The sequence below is a fragment of the Acomys minous genome, assembly GCF_964271855.1.
Source record: "Acomys minous genome assembly, chromosome: 7".
Lineage (NCBI taxonomy): Eukaryota > Metazoa > Chordata > Mammalia > Rodentia > Muridae > Acomys > Acomys minous.
The window spans coordinates 107,762,323-107,781,544 of NC_140488.1; the positions used below are offsets into that span (position 1 = coordinate 107,762,323).

The 19,222-nt window shown below is 48.5% G+C and overlaps 1 protein-coding gene and 1 long non-coding RNA gene across 3 annotated transcripts in view; one reads left to right on the forward strand and one right to left on the reverse strand.

The window, feature by feature from the left end:
* Positions 1–1,094: 1,094 nt before the first annotated feature.
* CACNA1F (calcium voltage-gated channel subunit alpha1 F) overlaps positions 1,095–19,222 on the forward strand; it is a gene marked incomplete at its 5' end in the record, with an annotated part of 29,647 nt that continues 11,519 nt past the window's right edge. Inside the window, 27 exons of the mRNA XM_084788495.1 lie at positions 1,095–1,119; positions 3,151–3,400; positions 4,301–4,406; positions 4,610–4,749; positions 4,994–5,136; positions 5,222–5,374; positions 5,940–6,136; positions 6,246–6,349; positions 8,287–8,477; positions 8,705–8,797; positions 8,909–9,002; positions 9,161–9,187; positions 9,336–9,496; positions 10,620–10,845; positions 11,673–11,880; positions 11,974–12,094; positions 12,224–12,305; positions 13,412–13,457; positions 14,215–14,266; positions 14,913–15,066; positions 15,227–15,356; positions 16,023–16,082; positions 16,234–16,340; positions 16,429–16,516; positions 16,850–16,957; positions 17,050–17,102; positions 18,578–18,724. Coding sequence (XP_084644621.1) covers positions 1,095–1,119; positions 3,151–3,400; positions 4,301–4,406; positions 4,610–4,749; positions 4,994–5,136; positions 5,222–5,374; positions 5,940–6,136; positions 6,246–6,349; positions 8,287–8,477; positions 8,705–8,797; positions 8,909–9,002; positions 9,161–9,187; positions 9,336–9,496; positions 10,620–10,845; positions 11,673–11,880; positions 11,974–12,094; positions 12,224–12,305; positions 13,412–13,457; positions 14,215–14,266; positions 14,913–15,066; positions 15,227–15,356; positions 16,023–16,082; positions 16,234–16,340; positions 16,429–16,516; positions 16,850–16,957; positions 17,050–17,102; positions 18,578–18,724 — 3,266 coding nt within the window. The remainder of the gene's footprint in view (positions 1,120–3,150; positions 3,401–4,300; positions 4,407–4,609; positions 4,750–4,993; positions 5,137–5,221; positions 5,375–5,939; positions 6,137–6,245; positions 6,350–8,286; positions 8,478–8,704; positions 8,798–8,908; positions 9,003–9,160; positions 9,188–9,335; positions 9,497–10,619; positions 10,846–11,672; positions 11,881–11,973; positions 12,095–12,223; positions 12,306–13,411; positions 13,458–14,214; positions 14,267–14,912; positions 15,067–15,226; positions 15,357–16,022; positions 16,083–16,233; positions 16,341–16,428; positions 16,517–16,849; positions 16,958–17,049; positions 17,103–18,577; positions 18,725–19,222) is intronic.
* The window catches only part of LOC311601124, a 36,035-nt gene continuing 28,810 nt past the window's right edge, over positions 11,998–19,222 (reverse strand). For both annotated transcript variants that reach the window (XR_014780462.1, XR_014780463.1), the window contains 2 exons: positions 14,079–14,218; positions 11,998–12,116 (listed from right to left, as the gene is read on the reverse strand). This is a non-coding gene — a long non-coding RNA (uncharacterized lncRNA). The remainder of the gene's footprint in view (positions 12,117–14,078; positions 14,219–19,222) is intronic.

Here is a 19,222-nt window from a genome sequence, read left to right on the forward strand (position 1 = left end):
ACAAACAAAACCAGCCTGGCGCAGTGGCACACGCCTGTAATCCCAGCACTCAGGGAGGCACAAGCCAGGTGATGTTTGAAGTCAGTCAGCCTGATCTACAAAGAGAGTCCAGGACAGCCAAGACTACACAGAGAAACCCTGTCTCGAAAAACCTAAAATAAAATAAACAGGCCATTTTAATATGCTATACATCCGTGTGCAATCCAATGAATATTGACACAGCAAATATCTATGAAATCATTACTTATTGACCAAGCCTATTTTGTTTCTACTATCCAGTAGTGTTAACATTTGTCATAAACACACACACACACACACACACACACACACACAGAGTCATCATGAACATGGCTCAGTTTCTGAGCTATACTCTGTTTTTTATACCCTGTCCTGTCTTGGTTTGGTTTAATCTTGCAACGTAGTTCAGGCTGGCCTCAAAATTGTAATGATAATACTTCTCTTTCTCCCAAGTACTGGGATTAAAAGCTTATACCACCACCCCTGGCTGTGTTCTGTGTTTAATTACTGTGAATATATAATGAACCTTGATATCAGCTATGGCAAGTTCTCCCATCTTGTTCTTTTCCAGAAAGGTTTTGGCTGGTTTTGATCCTTCATATCTCAAAAATTGTCAATTGAAAAAAAAGACAAAGAAAAAAATTCTGAGATTTTGTTTGGTATAGCCAATGCAATATGCCAAACAGATCACTTTAGGGAAATTTTACATCATCACAAAATGTTATATATTACTCCATTTTACATCCCTTTGATATTTAATATTTGACTCATTTTTCATAGAAATAATGCGCATACCAGGTTCTTCCTATGTACATCAACTGTTATATGCTACTGGAAAATCACAGCATTTTTTTTTTCTTATTTTTGTTTCTGCCTGCTTAGTACAGGTATCTGTTTGCTAACCACTTAATCAGTGCCTTTTCTCTTGCTGATCCCAGCCACACAAATATCCCATTTGCTCCCTTGGTCACCCTCCCAGCTGACACTATTATTCCCCGCCCCGTGACCTTAATCTCTCTAAGTCTGGAAGGGGGGGGGGGACTGTGTGCAGATGGCCTTTGCATCTCCAGAGGAGGATGTCGGAATCTGAAGGCGGGAAAGGTGAGAGCAGCCAGCTACCCCTGAAGACCCTTGGAGTCACACTGGCTCTGGTCTACCCTCACCCTCTCACCCACCCACAGCCCACCTGGACCCTACTCATGGAGAGGCTCTGGGGAACTAGAGTGTCATCACCCTCTTCCTGCCTAACCACCCCTTACTAGAGCGTCTTTGCCACCTGATCTCAGATGCACCACAACCTAGCCTATGTGCTTCCCCCAGTAGCTCATAGGCTTTATTCATAGCCTTTTCTTTCTTCCTTCATTCCTTTCTTTCTTTCTTATTTTGTTTGTTGTTGTTTGCTTTTATTATATTTTTACTTTTTCATACGCATTTATATTATTATGCATATATACAATAAACTACATACAGCAAGAAGGACCATGAGACAATTAGGAATTATATAAATGTTATATTCATAGTGTTTTGCTTATTTGTATTCAAACCCCCAACTTTTATTCAGAGCCTTAGTTCCCAAATGAAATCCAGACTCCATCCTGACCCTGCACTCACTCTAACTGCAAATCCGGCCTCACACTAAACCTTAATCTAAACCTTCCAGAAGACAATCCCCTGCCTCCACCACATGGGACATCAGAATACAGACCTCATAGTGACTACAAACTTTATTGTGAACTTGAAGGTCATGCAACCTCTAGGCACCGGTACTGCTACTGGAGTGATTTCCCTGGCTGTCCAGAAACAGCACAGACCCTTTTCCCAAATTTGTTCTTAATCTATTTTTATATAGCTATAGTATAGCTATGTGCCTGAGTCTATGTGTGGGTGCTATGTGTGGGCAGTGCCAGCAGACGTAAGAAAAGGGTATCAGATCCCTTAGAACTGGAGTTACAGGAGACAATGAGCTGCCGTGTGGGTGCTAGGAACCAAACGCATGTCCTTTGGAAGAGCACCACGTGCTCTTAGCCACCGAGTCACCTGTCCAGGCTGAACAGACCCTTTTATAAATACAAAATGAATACAGAGCAAGAACATCCAGCTGATGCTGTTGTGAGCTGAGAAGGCTCCAGAGTCCGATCGCCTTGGTTTGACTTCATCACATTCCTAACACTTTCATTTCCCTCCTCATTTTGAAATCATAACAATACCACATGCTAGATGTTCTTGTGACTACTGATATCAATTTACTCCTCACAACATCCTTATAATGTAGGGGACTATTATTATCTTTTCCCATTATGCATATAAGAAAATGGAGGCTCCAGGGTAATCCCATAATTTACTCAAGGCAGTACGCAACTTCTAAATAGTAGTCAGAATTTGAATTCAGACAGCTTATTCCCTTCAAAGCTGGGCATCGTAACCAGGCCAACCTACTACCCTTCCCAGAAGCTGAAACCAAGCAGCAGAGTCTTGAAACTGCACGCTGAAAACCCCCATGCAAACTGCAAAGCCTCCTCCAAAAGTAGCCCTCGCTTTGGTTCTCATTCCAAGCCCAACTCATTCAAATACCCACCTGCAACCCTAAATAAGACCTCGACCAAACTCCATTCTTGCCTCTATCAATCAAGGCTAGACCCACTCTGACCCAAAACCCACTGCTCAACTTTGACCCGAGGTTGAGCTGCACAGCATTGGGATCATCCAGGTAAGTCCTACCTCGCTTGGAAACATTCTTTTTTTTAGTTATTTATTATTATGTATACAGTGCTCTGCCTGCGTGTACACCTGCAGGTCAGAACAGGACATCAGATCACATTATAGATGGCTGTGAGCCACCATGTGGCTGCTGGGAATTGAACCCAGGACCTCTGGAAGAGCAGTCAGTGCCCTTAACCACTGAGCCATCTCTCCAGTGCCTTGGAAACATTCTTACCTCCATTCCTCTGCCAAATGCCCTCCACCCAAAACTTAATTCCAACATTGATTGCTAACCCTCAACCCAGAACCCAAGCATGCTCCGCTTCGCCATAGTTTTACATGTACTTCCCCTTCAAACAGAAGGATGGGATTGGACAAGAAGTTGCTATGACGACTCCATGCCGTCTCTTCCCTGATTCTTTCTCCACACAGACACCACCCCAGAGGCCAGCCCAGCCAATGGCACAGGGCCTGGTCCTGAATGGGGACTGTGTCCTGGGCCTCCAGCCGCGGGGACTGAGACCAGTGGTGCATCAGGCCTGGGGACCCCAAGACGAAGGACCCAGCACAACAAACACAAGACTGTGGCTGTGGCCAGTGCCCAGAGATCCCCTCGAGCACTCTTCTGCCTCACCCTAAACAATCCCCTTCGGCGCTCCTGCATCAGCATTGTGGAGTGGAAGTATCCTGGGAGGCTCGGGGGTAAGGATCACTGGGGTCTGGGAAGAGTCAAGAATTAAGTCAGGCCTGGAATGGAAGAGAGCTGAGATGACAAGAGACCAAGGATCAAATGTTGCCGGCAGCGGCGGGGGGCGGGGGGGTGTGATTTCTGGGGTGGAAGTGTAGCTCAGTGGTAGAGCATTTCTTTGGTGTATTAGATGCCCAGAGTTTAATCCAAAGCATCGCAAATTAGAGAGAGAGGGAGAGAGAGAGAACAGAGAGAAAGTCCAGAGAGACGAAGATCACCAAGATCAAGAGTCAAGCACTAAGATGGCCCTGCTTGCATATGCCTATAATCCCATAACTCAGGAAGCTGGGACTGGAGAGCTGAAAATTCAAGGACAGCCTGGGCTACAAAGCACGCTCGTGTTTCAAAAAAAAAAAAAAGTCAAGTGTAAATGGAGCTCAGTCGGTAGAGTGTTTATCTAGCATACACAAAGCCATGGGGCTCAATCCCCTGTACCCCATAAACTGGGAAGGGAGGTACACACCTGTGGTGATCCTTTCCTTCAGAAGGTAGAAGCAGGACCAGAAATTGAAGGGAACCTTCGAGTATATAGCACAGCAAGTTTGGGGTTTGAGACCAGCCCGAGCTACATGAGACTTCTCAAAATAATAATAATAATAATAATAATAATAATAATAATAATAATAATAATAATAATAATAATAATATAATGATGATGATGATGATGATGATATAGTTGAGAGGGAGGAATCAAAGTTAAGGCCTTGGGCAGGGCAGGGCTGAGAATGTCAGAACCTTGAAGTCTAGAGTCAGCACCGGGTGGAGAGGGCACCGAGGGAATGTGGGCTTTTCAATGTCACGCTTCCCGGGTCCTTAACTGTGTGTTCACCTGAGGCCTTTTGATATTCTCATCCTCCTGACCATCTTTGCCAACTGCGTGGCATTGGGGGTATATATCCCGTTCCCTGAGGACGACTCCAACACTGCTAACCACAACTTGGTGAGGCCTACCCCATCCCCAGCCAGACTTCCCTTTCCTTTAGAGCTACAGCCTAAGCCACCCAGCCAGACCCCACGCCTCCTGGGCCTACCCTACCCCACTCTCTGTCCTGGAAAAAGCAACCTTAACCTGTGCCCACACCCACCGGGTCTGATCTCAAAGAAGTCCCGGCCTTCACGCCCCGCCCCTGGCTCCGCCCTCAGGAACAGGTAGAATACGTGTTCCTCGTGATTTTCACCGTGGAGACGGTCCTCAAGATCGTGGCCTACGGGCTGGTACTCCATCCCAGCGCCTACATTCGCAACGGTTGGAACCTACTCGACTTCATCATCGTCGTAGTGGGGTGCGCGTCTGCAGGGGAGGGGCACCCCACCCTAGTTCACAATCCTCTGAATTCTGGGGCTCGGGAAGATACTGCTTCAGATAGCCCCTATTTGTCAGCTAGAATCAGGAATATTAACATATGTAAAACCATTCGCGCTTCCAGTTACAGAGACTTGTGCTTTTCTAAAGAAAAAGGAGGAAAACGGGCAGGAGCCAAAGGCTTGGCTCTGCCCCCCGCCCCTTATTCCATGCTCCCCCATCAGGCTGTTCAGCGTGCTGCTGGAGCAGGGACCTGGGCGGCCAGGCGATGCCCCGCATACTGGAGGAAAGCCGGGAGGCTTCGATGTGAAGGCACTGCGGGCATTTAGGGTGCTACGGCCACTAAGGCTGGTGTCTGGGGTCCCGAGTAAGTATATGTCCCCCAACGCCGAGTAGGAGGTAGGGCGCCAGGCTGAGGGCGAATGCGCTGAGCCAGCCCCTCCCCGCCCCAGGCCTGCACATAGTGCTCAATTCCATCATGAAGGCGCTGGTGCCGCTGCTACACATCGCCCTGCTGGTGCTCTTCGTCATTATAATTTACGCCATCATCGGACTCGAGCTGTTCCTCGGACGCATGCACAAGACGTGCTACTTCCTAGGATCTGGTCAGCCAGCACCCTTTCACAGGGCAGGGCACGCCCCTGCCTTCACTTCTGGGTCCCCTCTTGCAGCTAGAAAGCCCACTGAGTTTTGCAAGACTCAGTGGCTGGGCTCGAGTTCTACCCCTGTATCGGCAAACCCCACCCCTGTATTCAAGACTCCGCCGTAAATCCCAGAATACAGCCCCTCCCTCAATAATGGCTTGGGCAGGTATCACAAGACTCCATCCACAGGCACAGTCTGCCTACAGGCATTTAATACCGCAGACTCCACAACTCGCCCTTAGGCGGTTATGTAGATTTCCGCCCACCCAAGCCTTTTCTTCCCCGTCTTTTCCTCATCTTCACAAGACTCTGGCCCCAGGTTCATGCACATTCACTCTTGCCAGACCCTTGGTGGAAAGATTTACCACTTTCAGTGGTTTGACCCCAGCAGAGAGACCTAGGGTTACTTTTGCCTTCAATGTATCTGGGGCATTGAAACAAACTTCCTATGAGGGTGGGGCTGCAGAGTGGCAGGAACTAGGGTGTGACTTGCTTCACATAGTCCCGGACTCCAATTTTCCTGCAGATATGGAGGCAGAGGAGGACCCTTCCCCCTGTGCATCTTCTGGCTCTGGGCGTTCATGCACACTGAACCAGACTGAGTGCCGCGGGCGCTGGCCGGGACCCAATGGAGGCATCACGAACTTTGACAATTTTTTCTTTGCCATGCTAACTGTGTTCCAGTGTATTACCATGGAAGGCTGGACAGACGTCCTCTACTGGGTGAGGTGAACAAGTCCTCACACGGCTTGGAGGCTGCACCTGCTGCCCTTCCTCCCCAGTTCAGGTTGCCCTGTCTGCATGTTATGAGGGAAATATGTTCTCTCTCCAGATGCAGGATGCTATGGGGTATGAACTACCTTGGGTGTACTTTGTGAGCCTCGTCATCTTTGGGTCCTTCTTTGTCCTCAACCTTGTGCTTGGAGTCCTAAGTGGGTGAGAAGCCTGGATATTTTCCCCTATAATCCCACCCACCCCCCTGCCCTTTTGTGCTGCCAAATTCCTAGGCATCTTTCAAAACCCGCATCTGAGCTGGGCTGGGCAACACTTAAATAATCTGATGGCTTCCTTCAGTCATTCAACCTTAAACATCTACACTGTGGCAGACATTGTTAGAGAAATGAGACAAGAAACAAAAATCCCTGGTTTCTCGGGTATTGCATTTTCATAGGAAGATACAAATAATAACAAAACATGATTAGTAAATGTAAGTACAGCACACACACACACACTGTACACTGTGAAAAGGAAAGAAAAATAAAGAGGAACAGGGATATGTTGCAATTAACAATACCCACATCTGTGGCTGGGGAGATAGCTCAGTAAAGAATGCTTGGGGAGCGTGGCTTGGTGGCGCATGCCTTTAATCCCAGCACTCTGGAGGCAGAAGCAGGTGGATCACTGTGAGTTCAAGGCCAGCCTGGTCTACAGAGTGAGTTCAGGACAGCCAAGAAAGCATAAAGAAACCCTCTCTTGAAAACAAAAACAAAAAAAGAATGCTTGAGGAAGATGGGCACTGTGGTTCACGTCTTTAATCCCAGCACTTAGGAAGCAGAGGCAGGAAGATCGATCTCGTGGGTTTGAAGCCAACCTGGTCTACACAGTGGGGTCCAGGAGCTCCAGGGCTACAAGAGAAACCCTGTCTCAAAAAATAAAAACAAAGAGTGCTTGCAGAAGATCCAGGCTCAGTTTCCAGCACCCACATGACAGGTCACAACCACGTGTAACATAAGTGCTGGGGGAACAAATTCCCTCTTCTGCATGCAAATGATATCATATATTAAGGCAGGGTCACATACATAATAATTTTTTATCTTTTTCATTTTTCAAGACAGGGCTTCTCCTGTGTAGCCATGGCTGTCCTGGACTCTCTCCCTGTAGATCAAGCTGGACTCTGCCTCCCAAGTGCTGGGACTAAAGTTGTGTGCCACTATCACCTGGCCTAATACTTTTTTTTCAAGACAAGGTTTCTCTGTGTATCCTGGACTCGCTTTGTAGACCAGGCTGGCCTTGAACTCACAGCGATCCGCCTGCCTCTGCCTCCTCCAGAATGCTGGGATTAAAGGCGTGCACCAACATGCCCAGCAATACTTTTTAAAAATAAAGAAATGGGAACATCAGAGCTGTCATGGTGCATATCTGTACCCAACACCAAGAGGCAGAAAAGATTATAAATTTGGGGAGTCCCTGAGCTAGTGATGAGACACTATCTCAAAAAAATATAAGCAATCCAGGCCTGGAACATACACCTGGCATTCCAACAGTTAGGAGACAGAATCAGGAGAGTCATTTTGACTACATAACAAGTTCAAGATCAGCCTGGACTGTTTGGTAAGTTCAAAATCAGCCTACAGTACATGAGATCTTATAGCCAAAAATATGTAAATAATAATAATAATAATCAGAGGCCAGCAACTTGGCTGTGTGAATAAAGATGGCTATTGCCAAGTTCACTAACTTAAGTTCAATACCCAAGACCCACATGGGAGAAAGAGAGAACCGGCCGGGCAGTAGCACGCCTGTAATCCCAGCACTCTGGAGGCAGAGACAGACGGATCGCTGTGAGTTCAAGGCCAGCGTGGTCTACAAAGAGAGTCCAGGACAGCCAGGGCTACACAGAGAAACCCTGTCTCTAAAGCAACAACATTCAATCAATTGATAAATAAATAAATAAATAAATATCAAGAAAGACCTCTTGTGAAGGTGTTGATAATATTCTAAGTTATAGGAACAGCCACAGCCAGTGCAAAGGCGTGGAGGCTAGAATGTTCTTGAAATATCCAAGGAACAATTAGAAGGCTATGGTGGCTGGCATGGTAAAGACAAGGTTATTGAGATGTAACCTTATGTAGTCTTTTCCTCTCTCCCTCCAGGGAGTTCTCCAAGGAAAGAGAAAAGGCAAAAGCACGAGGTGACTTTCAGAAGCTTCGGGAGAAACAACAGATGGAAGAGGACCTTCGGGGCTACCTGGACTGGATCACACAGGCCGAGGACTTAGACCTTCATGACCCCTCTGTAGACGGCAACTTGGCTTCTTTTGCTGAAGAGGGACGGGCTGGCCATCGTAGGCAACTCAGTTCTGGCCCAGCTTCGTTCCTACCCCAGCAGTGATTGTCCTCCTGAGAGCCAGACCAAGCCTGCAGCCACCCTAGCCTTTGCCCCAAATCTGGCTCAGGACACAGAATCTCAACCCAGACTCAAACACAAAGACTCCAACTAGCACCTTGTCACCTAGACCTGACCCAAATACTGCTTCCAGGCCAATCTTACCAGTCGGATCTATCCCCACAGGGCCACAACTATCGGAGCTGACCAATAGAAGGCGCGGTCGACTGCGATGGTTCAGCCACTCCACCCGCTCCACACACTCCACCAGCAGCCATGGTGAGGACCACTCCAGCAAGGAGCGGGGCAGAACTAAGGGACAGAGGGAAAACCCTAAAGTGGGACCTAGAGTCTTTGGGGTCTTAACCTCTATCCTCTCTTTGTCCACAGCCAGCCTCCCAGCCAGTGACACTGGCTCCATAACAGACACCCCAGGAGATGAGGATGAAGAGGAGGGGACCATGGCCAGCTGTACCCGATGCTTGTGAGGGATTCCAGGCCTTAATCCCTAAGTAGCCCAGAGCCCCCACCTCATCTTGACTTTAGCTTCAAAACTTGACCTCAGCCCCTGACCTCCAGTCACAGCTGCCGATTCCCTCTCACCTCCTAACGACACCCCCCTCCCTTTCCAATTATTTCTAGAAACAAGATCATGAAAACCAAGGTCTGGTAAGTGGTGAAAGTTGTGCAACCTTTTGGCCCCATGCCTTTGAGACTGGCCCACCTCCAAGGCCCATGAGACTTCTGGGCTCCCCGACCTAACACCGCGCGCAGACGTAGGCTACCTCAGTGCTGTAAGAAGCTCTTCTCCGCCCAGCCGCCACTTCCGCAGAGCCAACCGGGGTCTCCGTGCACGCTGCCGCAGGGCTGTCAAGTCCACTGCCTGCTACTGGGCTGTACTGCTGCTCGTCTTCCTCAACACGTTGACCATCGCTTCAGAGCATCATGGACAGCCTGTGTGGCTCACCCAGACCCAAGGTGTGCCTCAGCCTGCCAGTTCCCTCCACCCCAGAAGTTCAAACGCAGCCTCTCTAGAGAGCCTTTGACCCCCCTCCCAGACACTGCCTTCCAATCCAGCTAAGTGCAGAAACCTTAACCTATCCTAGTCCACCCTGCAAACCACACTTATGTGGCACCTGCTATGCGTGTCAAGATCTAGTCTCAGTGTTTCAACTGTTCAAACCCAAACTTTACCTAAGTGTTCAGGTCACGGGTCCTCGTCACCATGGCGCTGATGTCAAGCAACTAAGCCCAGTTCTCAGCTTCCCAGGGACAGAGCAGGAATCAGAATCCCTACTTTTTGTTGTTGTTGTTGTTGTTGTTACTGTTTGTTTGCCTTTTTTTTTCTTTTCAAGACAGGGTTTCTCTGTGTAGCCCTGGCTGTCCTAGACTTGCTTTGTAGACCAGGCTGGCTTCAAACTCAGAGATCTGCCTGCCTCTGCCTCCCAAGTGCACCACCTCGCCCAGCTAGAATCCCTACTCTTAACACCTTACTGTCTGGACAAGTTAACCCTTCTGTGCCTCAGTTTCCCCATGCACAAATGGAGATGATAAAAAATACCCATGACATGGAGCAGTTGGGAATATTTAATGAGCTCAACTGTAAAGTGCTTAGAATATTGTTTGGCCCACTGCAAGTATCAGTTGTTAATATTCCTTACCATCTCAACCAAATTTTTGTCACTGGTCCTGTTTTTAGCCCCGCCCCAAACCAGTCCCAAAGGAATCCTAGGCTTAGAGCTGGGGTGTAGCTCAGCGGTAAAGTACATGTGTGAGGCCCTGGGTTCCAGTCCCAGAACCAAAAACGTAAGACATAAATCTTTTTTTTTTAATTTTTTAAATAATAAATCCTAGCTGCTAATTACACCATTGGAATTGGAATCGTCTTTGACTCACAAAGGCTGACTCTGGCCCCTACCTCAACTCGAACCTCTACCCCAGCTCCAACCCTAACTTGCTCTGACCTACAAATGCATCCCATCCCTAACCCCAATCAAACCATAGCCCACACCTGGCCTGCTCTCTGCTACCCCAAGATCACACCAAAGCCCCTGGCTTCCCACATGGGAAGCTCACCTACTGCTCTCCCCCCCCCCAACAGAGTACGCCAACAAAGTACTGCTCTGCCTCTTCACCGTGGAGATGCTTCTCAAGCTGTATGGTCTGGGCCCTTCTGTCTATGTCGCCTCCTTTTTCAACCGCTTTGACTGCTTCGTGGTCTGTGGGGGTATCCTAGAAACCACTTTGGTGGAAGTCGGGGCCATGCAACCTCTCGGCATCTCGGTGCTCCGATGTGTGCGCCTCCTCAGGATCTTCAAGGTCACCAGGTATGTATGTATGCTTGGGGCCCAAAATGCAGCCCCAACTCCACACCCCAGCTCTGAAGACAATCTCGTCAGCCTCCTTCATTTAGTAAACATCCACTGAGCACCTGTGGCTGCATGCTGACCTTCTAGGTCCTAGGGAAAGCAAAGGAAGCATAAATTCCTACCCTCCTGGAGAGGAGAGTCACCCAGGAATAGTGCCTCCTCTGCCTCCATCCCATGTCCCCACCTGACCCCCCAGGCCCGTCTCCATGCTCATTCTCCATCCCAGCCATAGCACCTTCTCTAATCCCAAACCTGTCATCCACTGGTCCACTCTCAAATCCCAAGCCCAACCCAATCTCCCACCTGCGCCCTAGCTCCCAGCCTGAGCTCCATCACTGAGCACCAACCACCACAAGGCGATTCTCAATTCTCTGATGCGTCTCTACTCCTCTTTCACCAACTGCAACCCCATTTGCTGCTCTCCCTGGCCCCAAGATCCTCTCACCTCCTTTCCTATACCAACCTTCAGCCATAACCTTCTCCCAACTCCCCCAACCCCAAATCACCATGGCCCCATGCCCAATTCATCCCAGTCCCAACATGAACCCCAATTCTATCTATACCTTCACCCTAATTCCACCTCCAAATTCCACCTTAATCCAAATTTAGGAGTCCCCTCCTTTCTAACTCTTAATACACTTCAATTCCAAAAATCACTCCCAACTTTGGCACCACAGCCTATTTTAACCCCATCTGCCCCAGTGCATCCCAAGTCGGAGGCCTGCCTGGCTCCTGACTCTACAGGGGACCAAATGTGAACTCTGTGCTTTCTATCTCTGTTTCAGGCACTGGGCATCCCTGAGCAATCTGGTCGCATCCCTGCTCAATTCCATGAAGTCCATCGCATCCTTGTTGCTTCTCCTTTTTCTCTTTATCATCATCTTCTCCTTGCTTGGCATGCAGCTGTTTGGGGGCAAGTTCAACTTTGACCAGACCCAGACCAAGAGAAGCACCTTTGACACGTTCCCCCAAGCCCTCCTCACTGTCTTTCAGGTATGGCCTGGAGACCCTGAGCTGTGTACATGATGGTAGGGTGTGGAGTTATAGGAAGCCCCACGAACTTTCTGGTGGCTTCTTATCCCCTAGATCCTGACCGGTGAGGATTGGAACGTGGTCATGTATGATGGGATCATGGCCTATGGTGGTCCCTTCTTCCCAGGGATGCTGGTGTGTGTTTATTTCATCATCCTCTTCATCTGTGGCAACTGTATCCTCAGAGCTTTGGGGGACTGTATAAAGCAGGGTGAGGTTAGATGGGAGGGTGGCAGGGGATGGGGGTGCTGAGAAGCCCACAGGCAGGCTACTTCCCCGTCTTGGCAACCTGAGCTCACTCCAGACATCCTGCTGAACGTGTTTCTCGCCATTGCTGTGGACAATCTAGCCAGCGGGGATGCAGGCACTGCCAAAGACAAGGGCAGGTGAGCTCTGGGTCTATCTCCGAGATGGCTTTTCCCTAAGATCTCTGATTTGGAGCTCACAAACACACATTCCACAGGCCTTGTGTGTGTGTGTGTGTGTGTGTGTGTGTGTGTGTGTGTGTGTGTGTGTGTGCGCGCTGGGGATGCCTAGCTCCAGACACAGGCCTCATTAATCCATCCATTCAACACACATTTAGTGCATTTATTGAGCGCACACTCTGTGCTAGGTAGGCCCTACTGCAAATGCTAGAAAGACAGCATGGATTGAGGCAGACAGAGTCCTCACTGTTTGTAGTTGAGGAAAGCAAGCAAATTGCAAGAGCATAGATATTTAATTTTAAGAATATGTTGGCGAGCCAGGTGCTCTGGTGCACACCTTTGATTCCAGCTCTCGGAGGCAGCTTTGTACCTCCAAGTTAGAGACCCTCCTGGTCTACATAGTGAGTTCCAGTCAAGCCATGTACTGTCTCCAACGAAAACATGGTGTTAGTACTAAGTAGTGAGGGAGCAGAAAACAGAACAAAGCAATAGTGAAAATGAAATCAAGCCTGGAGGTCCATATCTGTATTCCCAGCACTTGGAAGGCTGAGGCTGGAGGATAACAAGTTCAAGGCCAACCCGGGCTCCATACTGAGAATGCGCAGGAGTTCAGTACGATTGCTCCTTTTAAGTGGTGGTGGTGTTAACATATCCACAACAAAACACCAGGCTTTGAGACATAGCTTAGAGGAAGAAAATGTATCTGTTTCAAGTTCTGGTTTCCACTCCCAGCACTATGAACAAGCAAACAAAAGCTATCAGGGAGGTAAGAATGCAGGAGAGAGAACAGCAGGAAATGGGATTGGATGTTGGGAGAAATAAAAGGTCCAGACTGGGGACATTCTGGGCCAAGATGAGATTTTTTTGTTTCCCTTTTGCTCTTGGTAGAGAGAGGCACGGGAGTATTAGGATTTCCCAGGCCTCCTTCTGGGTACTGTGGGCATAGACTCTAGGCACTGAGAAGAGAAACAGGAAGCCCCAAGCAAGGTCTGCCTGACAGCCGTGCCCACCCCAGGCTTATCCAAATGTTACTGCCTGCAGCAATCAATCCTTACTTTCTTGACCAGAGAGAAGAGCAGTGAAGGAAACCCTCCACAGGAAACCAGAGTGCCGGTGAGTTTGAAGTCTGGGTGTGGTGACGCACACCTTTGACCCCAGCGTGTGGGAAGCGGAAGCTGGGGAGTCTCTGCAGGGTTCAAATTAGTCTGGTCTGCTGTGTTCCTGGCAACTGGAGCTATAGAGTGACGTCTTCTCTTTAAAAGGGGGTAGGGAAGCTGGAGAGATGGCTCAGCAGTTAAGAGTCCTTGCTGCTCTTCTAAAAGACCTAAGTTTGGTTCTCAGACTCATGTCAAGCAGATCACAACTATCTGCCACTCCAAGTCTCGGAGATCTGAGGCCTCTGGCCTTGAAGGTCACTTGCATTCACACACACACATACCCATACAGAGATACACATAATTTAAAATAATAAAATGATAATGAAGTAATAAATATATAATAATTAAATAATAAAAAGACATCGTTGGCCAAGTGGTGGTGGCGCATGCCTTTCATCCCAGCATTCAGGAGGCAGAGACAGGTGGATCTCTGTGAGTTCGAGGCCAGCCTGGTCTACAAAGTGAGTCCAGGACAGCCTAGGCTACACAGAGAAACCCTGTCTCAAAAAAACAAACAAAATAAACAAACAAATCTTAAACAAAATAACTTGTCTATACCTCTCCCTACCACCCATACCTATGAATGTGTGCATGCCTGTAATTTCATCTTCTGTCAGTCCGTTTCCACATTGACCTGTCTCCTCCATGCCTCCTCTGTGTCCATCTTCGGGTGTCTCTCCCCCAGCTGATGAGTCCTGTCTTCTTGTCTCCAGGTACCTGGTGGAGAGAATGAGGAAGCAGAGGCTACAAAGAGTGAAGGAGCAGGCAAGTGGGCAGATCAGATGGAAGAGACATAGAGACTAGGAAAGAGAGCCCAGGCAGAGAACTCCTGACCCATGACAAAAATCCTCTCTGGCCAGCAGACACTTCCAATGTCATCCTGAACGCAATAGACATAGTGGCTCATGCCTTTAGTCTTAACACTTGGGAAAGGTGGCAAATGCAGACACTAGCCACTATCTCAAAAACCAAGTAAATAAATAAATATGGACTAGGACTATACCTCAGTGGTGGAATGCTTGCATAGCATGTGCAAGGCCCTATGTACAATCTTAAAGCACTGCAAAAAGAATTAGTCTTAGATGAATGAATGGGCGTGGTGTGTAGCCAGCAACATTTGAGACACCAAGGTTAAGCAAGAGAAATGTGGGCCTTCGCAGAGCCTTTGTTATCAAATTGGGTGCACATATAACACCCATCGAGCAAATGCAGCAGGCTCTCTCTCTGTCCCCAGGCACTGTTCTAAGAGCTGGGCATACCACATTCAGCAAAACAGATGGAAGATCCCTTCCCCAAGGAGATGACCTTCGGGGCAGGAAATGAGAGGAATTCGTCCTGTGTCAAGCACAGTTCCAGGAGCTTTCCCTTGATTTTTTTTCTCAGCCAATTTTCCTTTTTGCTCTATTCCCAGCACCAGGTGTGGAGGAAGAGGAGGAAGAGGAAGAGGAGGAAGAGGAGGAAGGTGGTGCGGGGCATGTGGAACTCTTGCAGGAAGTTGTACCCAAGGAGAAGGTGGTACCCATCCCTGAAGGCAGTGCCTTCTTCTGCCTCAGCCAAACCAACCCGTGAGTGCCAGAAGTGGCAGTAGGGCAGGGCAACAGGGGCTGGCCAGGTGGAGAGCCCCAGAACTACCCAGAAGGCCATGGGGGCACAGATGGATCCCTTTGGAGCCCCCAGTAAACGCCGGTCATGGTTTCTAATCATTGTCTTTTCTCTACTCCCCAGACTTCGGAAAGCCTGCCACACTCTCATACATCATCATATCTTCACGAGCCTCATCCTGGTGTTCATCATCCTCAGTAGTGTGTCCCTAGCTGCTGAGGACCCCATCCGCGCCCACTCCTTCCGCAACCACGTGAGCCCACGGCTGAGGGCTAGGAGGAACTCACAGGGACATTCTCCTGGGCAGAAATCTAGAGAGCGAGAGTAGAGACCAAGAGAAGACTCCTCACTGGGCTGGGAAAGAGGATCCGTAATGGTGTAGGATACAGTGCCATCACTCGGAGAAGTGTGGGGCAAGGAATCAGGATCAGGATTTGACTGGGGGTGGGGGAGAAATCTGTGCTCAGGTTAAATTGGCCAAGGGCATTTCCATAGCTGGGTAGAGACAGGAGTCTAAATCTGAGCCCTCACTCATCTCAACTGCCCAACCAAACCTTTTCCCTCCTGATGCTGAGAGGGAAGGAGGGAGAGCAAGCCTTACACTGAGAGGTTCGCACACAAGCTTGTGTGGGTAGCTGCCTGGATTTCTAGTACCTGGGAGGCTGATACAGGAAGATTACTGCAACTCTGAGGCCATCTTAGGCTGCAGAGTGAGCCTTTGTCTAAGAAAGACAGACAGACAGACAGAAAGAAAGAAAGAAAGAAAGATGATAAATAGATAGGTAGACAGACAGACAGATAGATAGATAGATAGATGAAAAGACACACACACACACACACACACACACACACACACACACACACACACACCAATCCCCTTTAGTTATGACAGTGTTCTTCATCTTTCTCACTTTCCCAGATTCTGGGATACTTCGATTATGCCTTCACCTCCATTTTCACTGTGGAGATTCTACTAAAGGTGATTACTGGACCCCCCCCCCCAACCATACCCTTGGTTTCCCCCAATACATCCTCTGCCCACCCCTACCACATATCTCTGGCCTTTCTCCCCTCCTACTCACCAGCTATCCTCGGGTCTTAGGTCTAATCCGATCTCATCTGATCCCCAGATGACAGTGTTTGGGGCCTTCCTGCACCGAGGCTCTTTCTGCCGTAGCTGGTTCAATCTGTTGGATCTGCTTGTGGTCAGTGTGTCCCTCATCTCCTTCGGCATCCAGTGAGTGACCCCCTCCCCCTGCCCTTCCCACTCCTTCCACAATGGGGACCAAGCCCTAATTGGGGCCTGAAAACCTCCCACTCCCCAGCTCCAGTGCCATCTCAGTTGTGAAGATCCTCCGAGTACTCCGAGTCCTGCGGCCTCTCAGAGCCATCAACAGGGCCAAGGGACTCAAGGTAAGCCCGGCTCACTCAAACCCACAGGACCCAGGACTCAGGTCAGGATCATTGATCCAACTATTTGTACAAAGACATCACCATTCAGCCTGAACCCATGTATAACCATGTATTCCTGACAACTGGCCATATGGTCTGAGCCATGCTCCTCCCATGTGACTATACCAATAGCCACATTGTGCTGATTCACATTCTTGATACGTGACTACATATCCTTGCCTAGAAAGCACTTATTCCTTCTTGATATCCACGCATGCTAGCCCACAACACTGCCTTTTGATCCTATCTTCCCAACCGCACGTCTCTGAGTTTCAACCACACACGCCCCTGCAGCATGTGGTGCAGTGTGTGTTCGTGGCCATCCGGACCATCGGAAACATCATGATCGTCACCACCCTCCTGCAGTTCATGTTCGCCTGTATTGGAGTTCAGCTCTTCAAGGTGGGGGAGACCCAGAGAGAGGTGGGGGGGGGCGGTGGTAAAGGTGGTAAAGGGTGAAAGGTGAACCTGTTTGACAGATTTCCTCCCCACAGGGAAAATTCTACAGCTGCACTGATGAGGCCAAACACACCCTGAAAGAATGCAAGTGAGTGTTTCACACCTTGCCCTCTACGGAATCCAGAACCCCTCCCAAATCACAGAGAGAAATCCAGCTCTCTCGAAGGTCTCTGAGGCCACTTCCAGCCTCTTACCAAGAACCATAGACATGTCTGCTTTCCTAAAAGTTCCCAAGACCCTCAAACTTCCCTAAAGGCCCCCAAGATATACCCCCAGGACTCCCCTGGTAATTGTAGAGGCCCTCATAGCTCAGCAAGCCCTCAAAGATCCCCCCATAACCTTCCCCCACAATCTTCAGCCTTACCTACATGCCAGCCCAGAATCCCTTGCAATTTCCTGCTCAGAGGCCAGCTTCTACCTAAAGATGTTTATAGACCTAAGTGGTTTCAAGCAAAAACCACGAAGCCAGGAGTCCCTGAATCAAACCCGACTTCATGAGGCTTGAAGGCCTTTATTCACTTTGCTGAGTCCCCATTAGCTCAAGTGAAAAGTGGGGATAAAAAAAATAGTTGCTGGTTCACAGAGCTGTTAAAAGGAAGAGATAGTCAGTGCGTGGAATATGTATATGCAGTAAAGGACCTGCATGGTGAGCCAGCACAGTGCCTGGTATAGAGTCAGTACTGAGAAACTTTGGCCACTCGGAGAACTACTTTCCCCCAATGACAAAAATACTTAATGCAAAAAAAAAAACATACTTAATGACAATGGTGAAAATTAGTCTTGCCTGTTATTGTTGTTGTTTTGCATTCACATATTTATTCCTATGGGGAGTATGCATGCCACTGCACATGTGGAGTTCAGAGAAGAACTTAGGGGATTTGGTTTTTTTCCTTCCACCATATGTATTCTGAGACTGAGCTCAGATCATCAGGTTAAAACCAAGGACCTTTATCCACTGAGCCATTCCGCTGGTCCCTGTATGTGTTTTGAGCCTTGGTCTCAATACGTTTCAAGCTAGCCTTAAAACTCTCAAAATAGTCTTAAACTCACAAGGTTTTGCCTTCTGTCACCCAAGTTTCTGGGATTATAAGCATGTGTCCATATGCCTGACTTGATTTGTTTATTTGTGTATGTGTTTGTTTGTTTGTTTATATTGTGAGACATGGTCTCAGTGTGTAGCACTGTCTGATCTGGAAATTACATAGACCAAGCTGGCTTCAAACGTGCTAACATCTTCCTAACTCCGCCTCACAAGTAATGAGATTACATACGTGTGCACCTTCATGATTAACAGTCATTTATGGATTTAGTTAATCCTTGTAACAAATGGGAGATAGATTCCATTAGTACCCTTCTTTTTTAGATAGACAGTGAAAGCAAAATTCTCATAGACAGAAACTGAAGGCTTACACTAACGCAGCCAGGAAATCAAAGGGCAGGATTTGAACCCAAGCTGTCTAGGTACACCACTGTGCCCTGCTACATCCATAACAAAGACCCTAGACCCTTTGCCACAGCTCTCTATTTTTCCTCCCTCGTCTAATCTGTCTACAACATCCACAGGGGCTCCTTCCTCATCTACCCTGATGGAGATGTGTCACGGCCCTTGGTCCGAGAACGGCTCTGGGTCAACAGTGATTTCAACTTTGACAACGTCCTTTCAGCCATGATGGCCCTATTCACTGTCTCTACCTTTGAAGGCTGGCCTGCGTGAGGGGCAGGGCCTTGGCGGGGGGGGGGGGGGGGGGGGCGGGGAGGGGCGGGGGAGGATGACAGGAAACAAGGCAGGCAATTCTAGATAATTGTCTAGGATCACCTGGGAATGGATGGGAGTGTATCTTGAGAATTTAATGAAAGTCTAATGACTAGATATGGTTTTCTTTCTGTCCTATTTCCTTTCAATGCTTGAGAATTAAACCCAGGTTTTTTTGTTTTTTGTTTTTTAAGTTTTTCGAGACAGGGTTTCTCTGTGTAGTTTTGGCTGTCCTGGACTCACTTTGTACACCAGGCTGGCCTCGAACTCACAGCGATCCACCTGCCTCTGCCTCTCAAGTGCTGAGATTAAAGGCGTGTGCCACCACTGCCCGGCTGAACCCAGGTTTTGTATATGTTAAGCAAATTATATACCATTAAGCTACATCCCTACCCCCTATTTTCTTAAGTTAGGGTCTTACCATGTAGCCCACTTTGACCTCAAACTGATGTTCC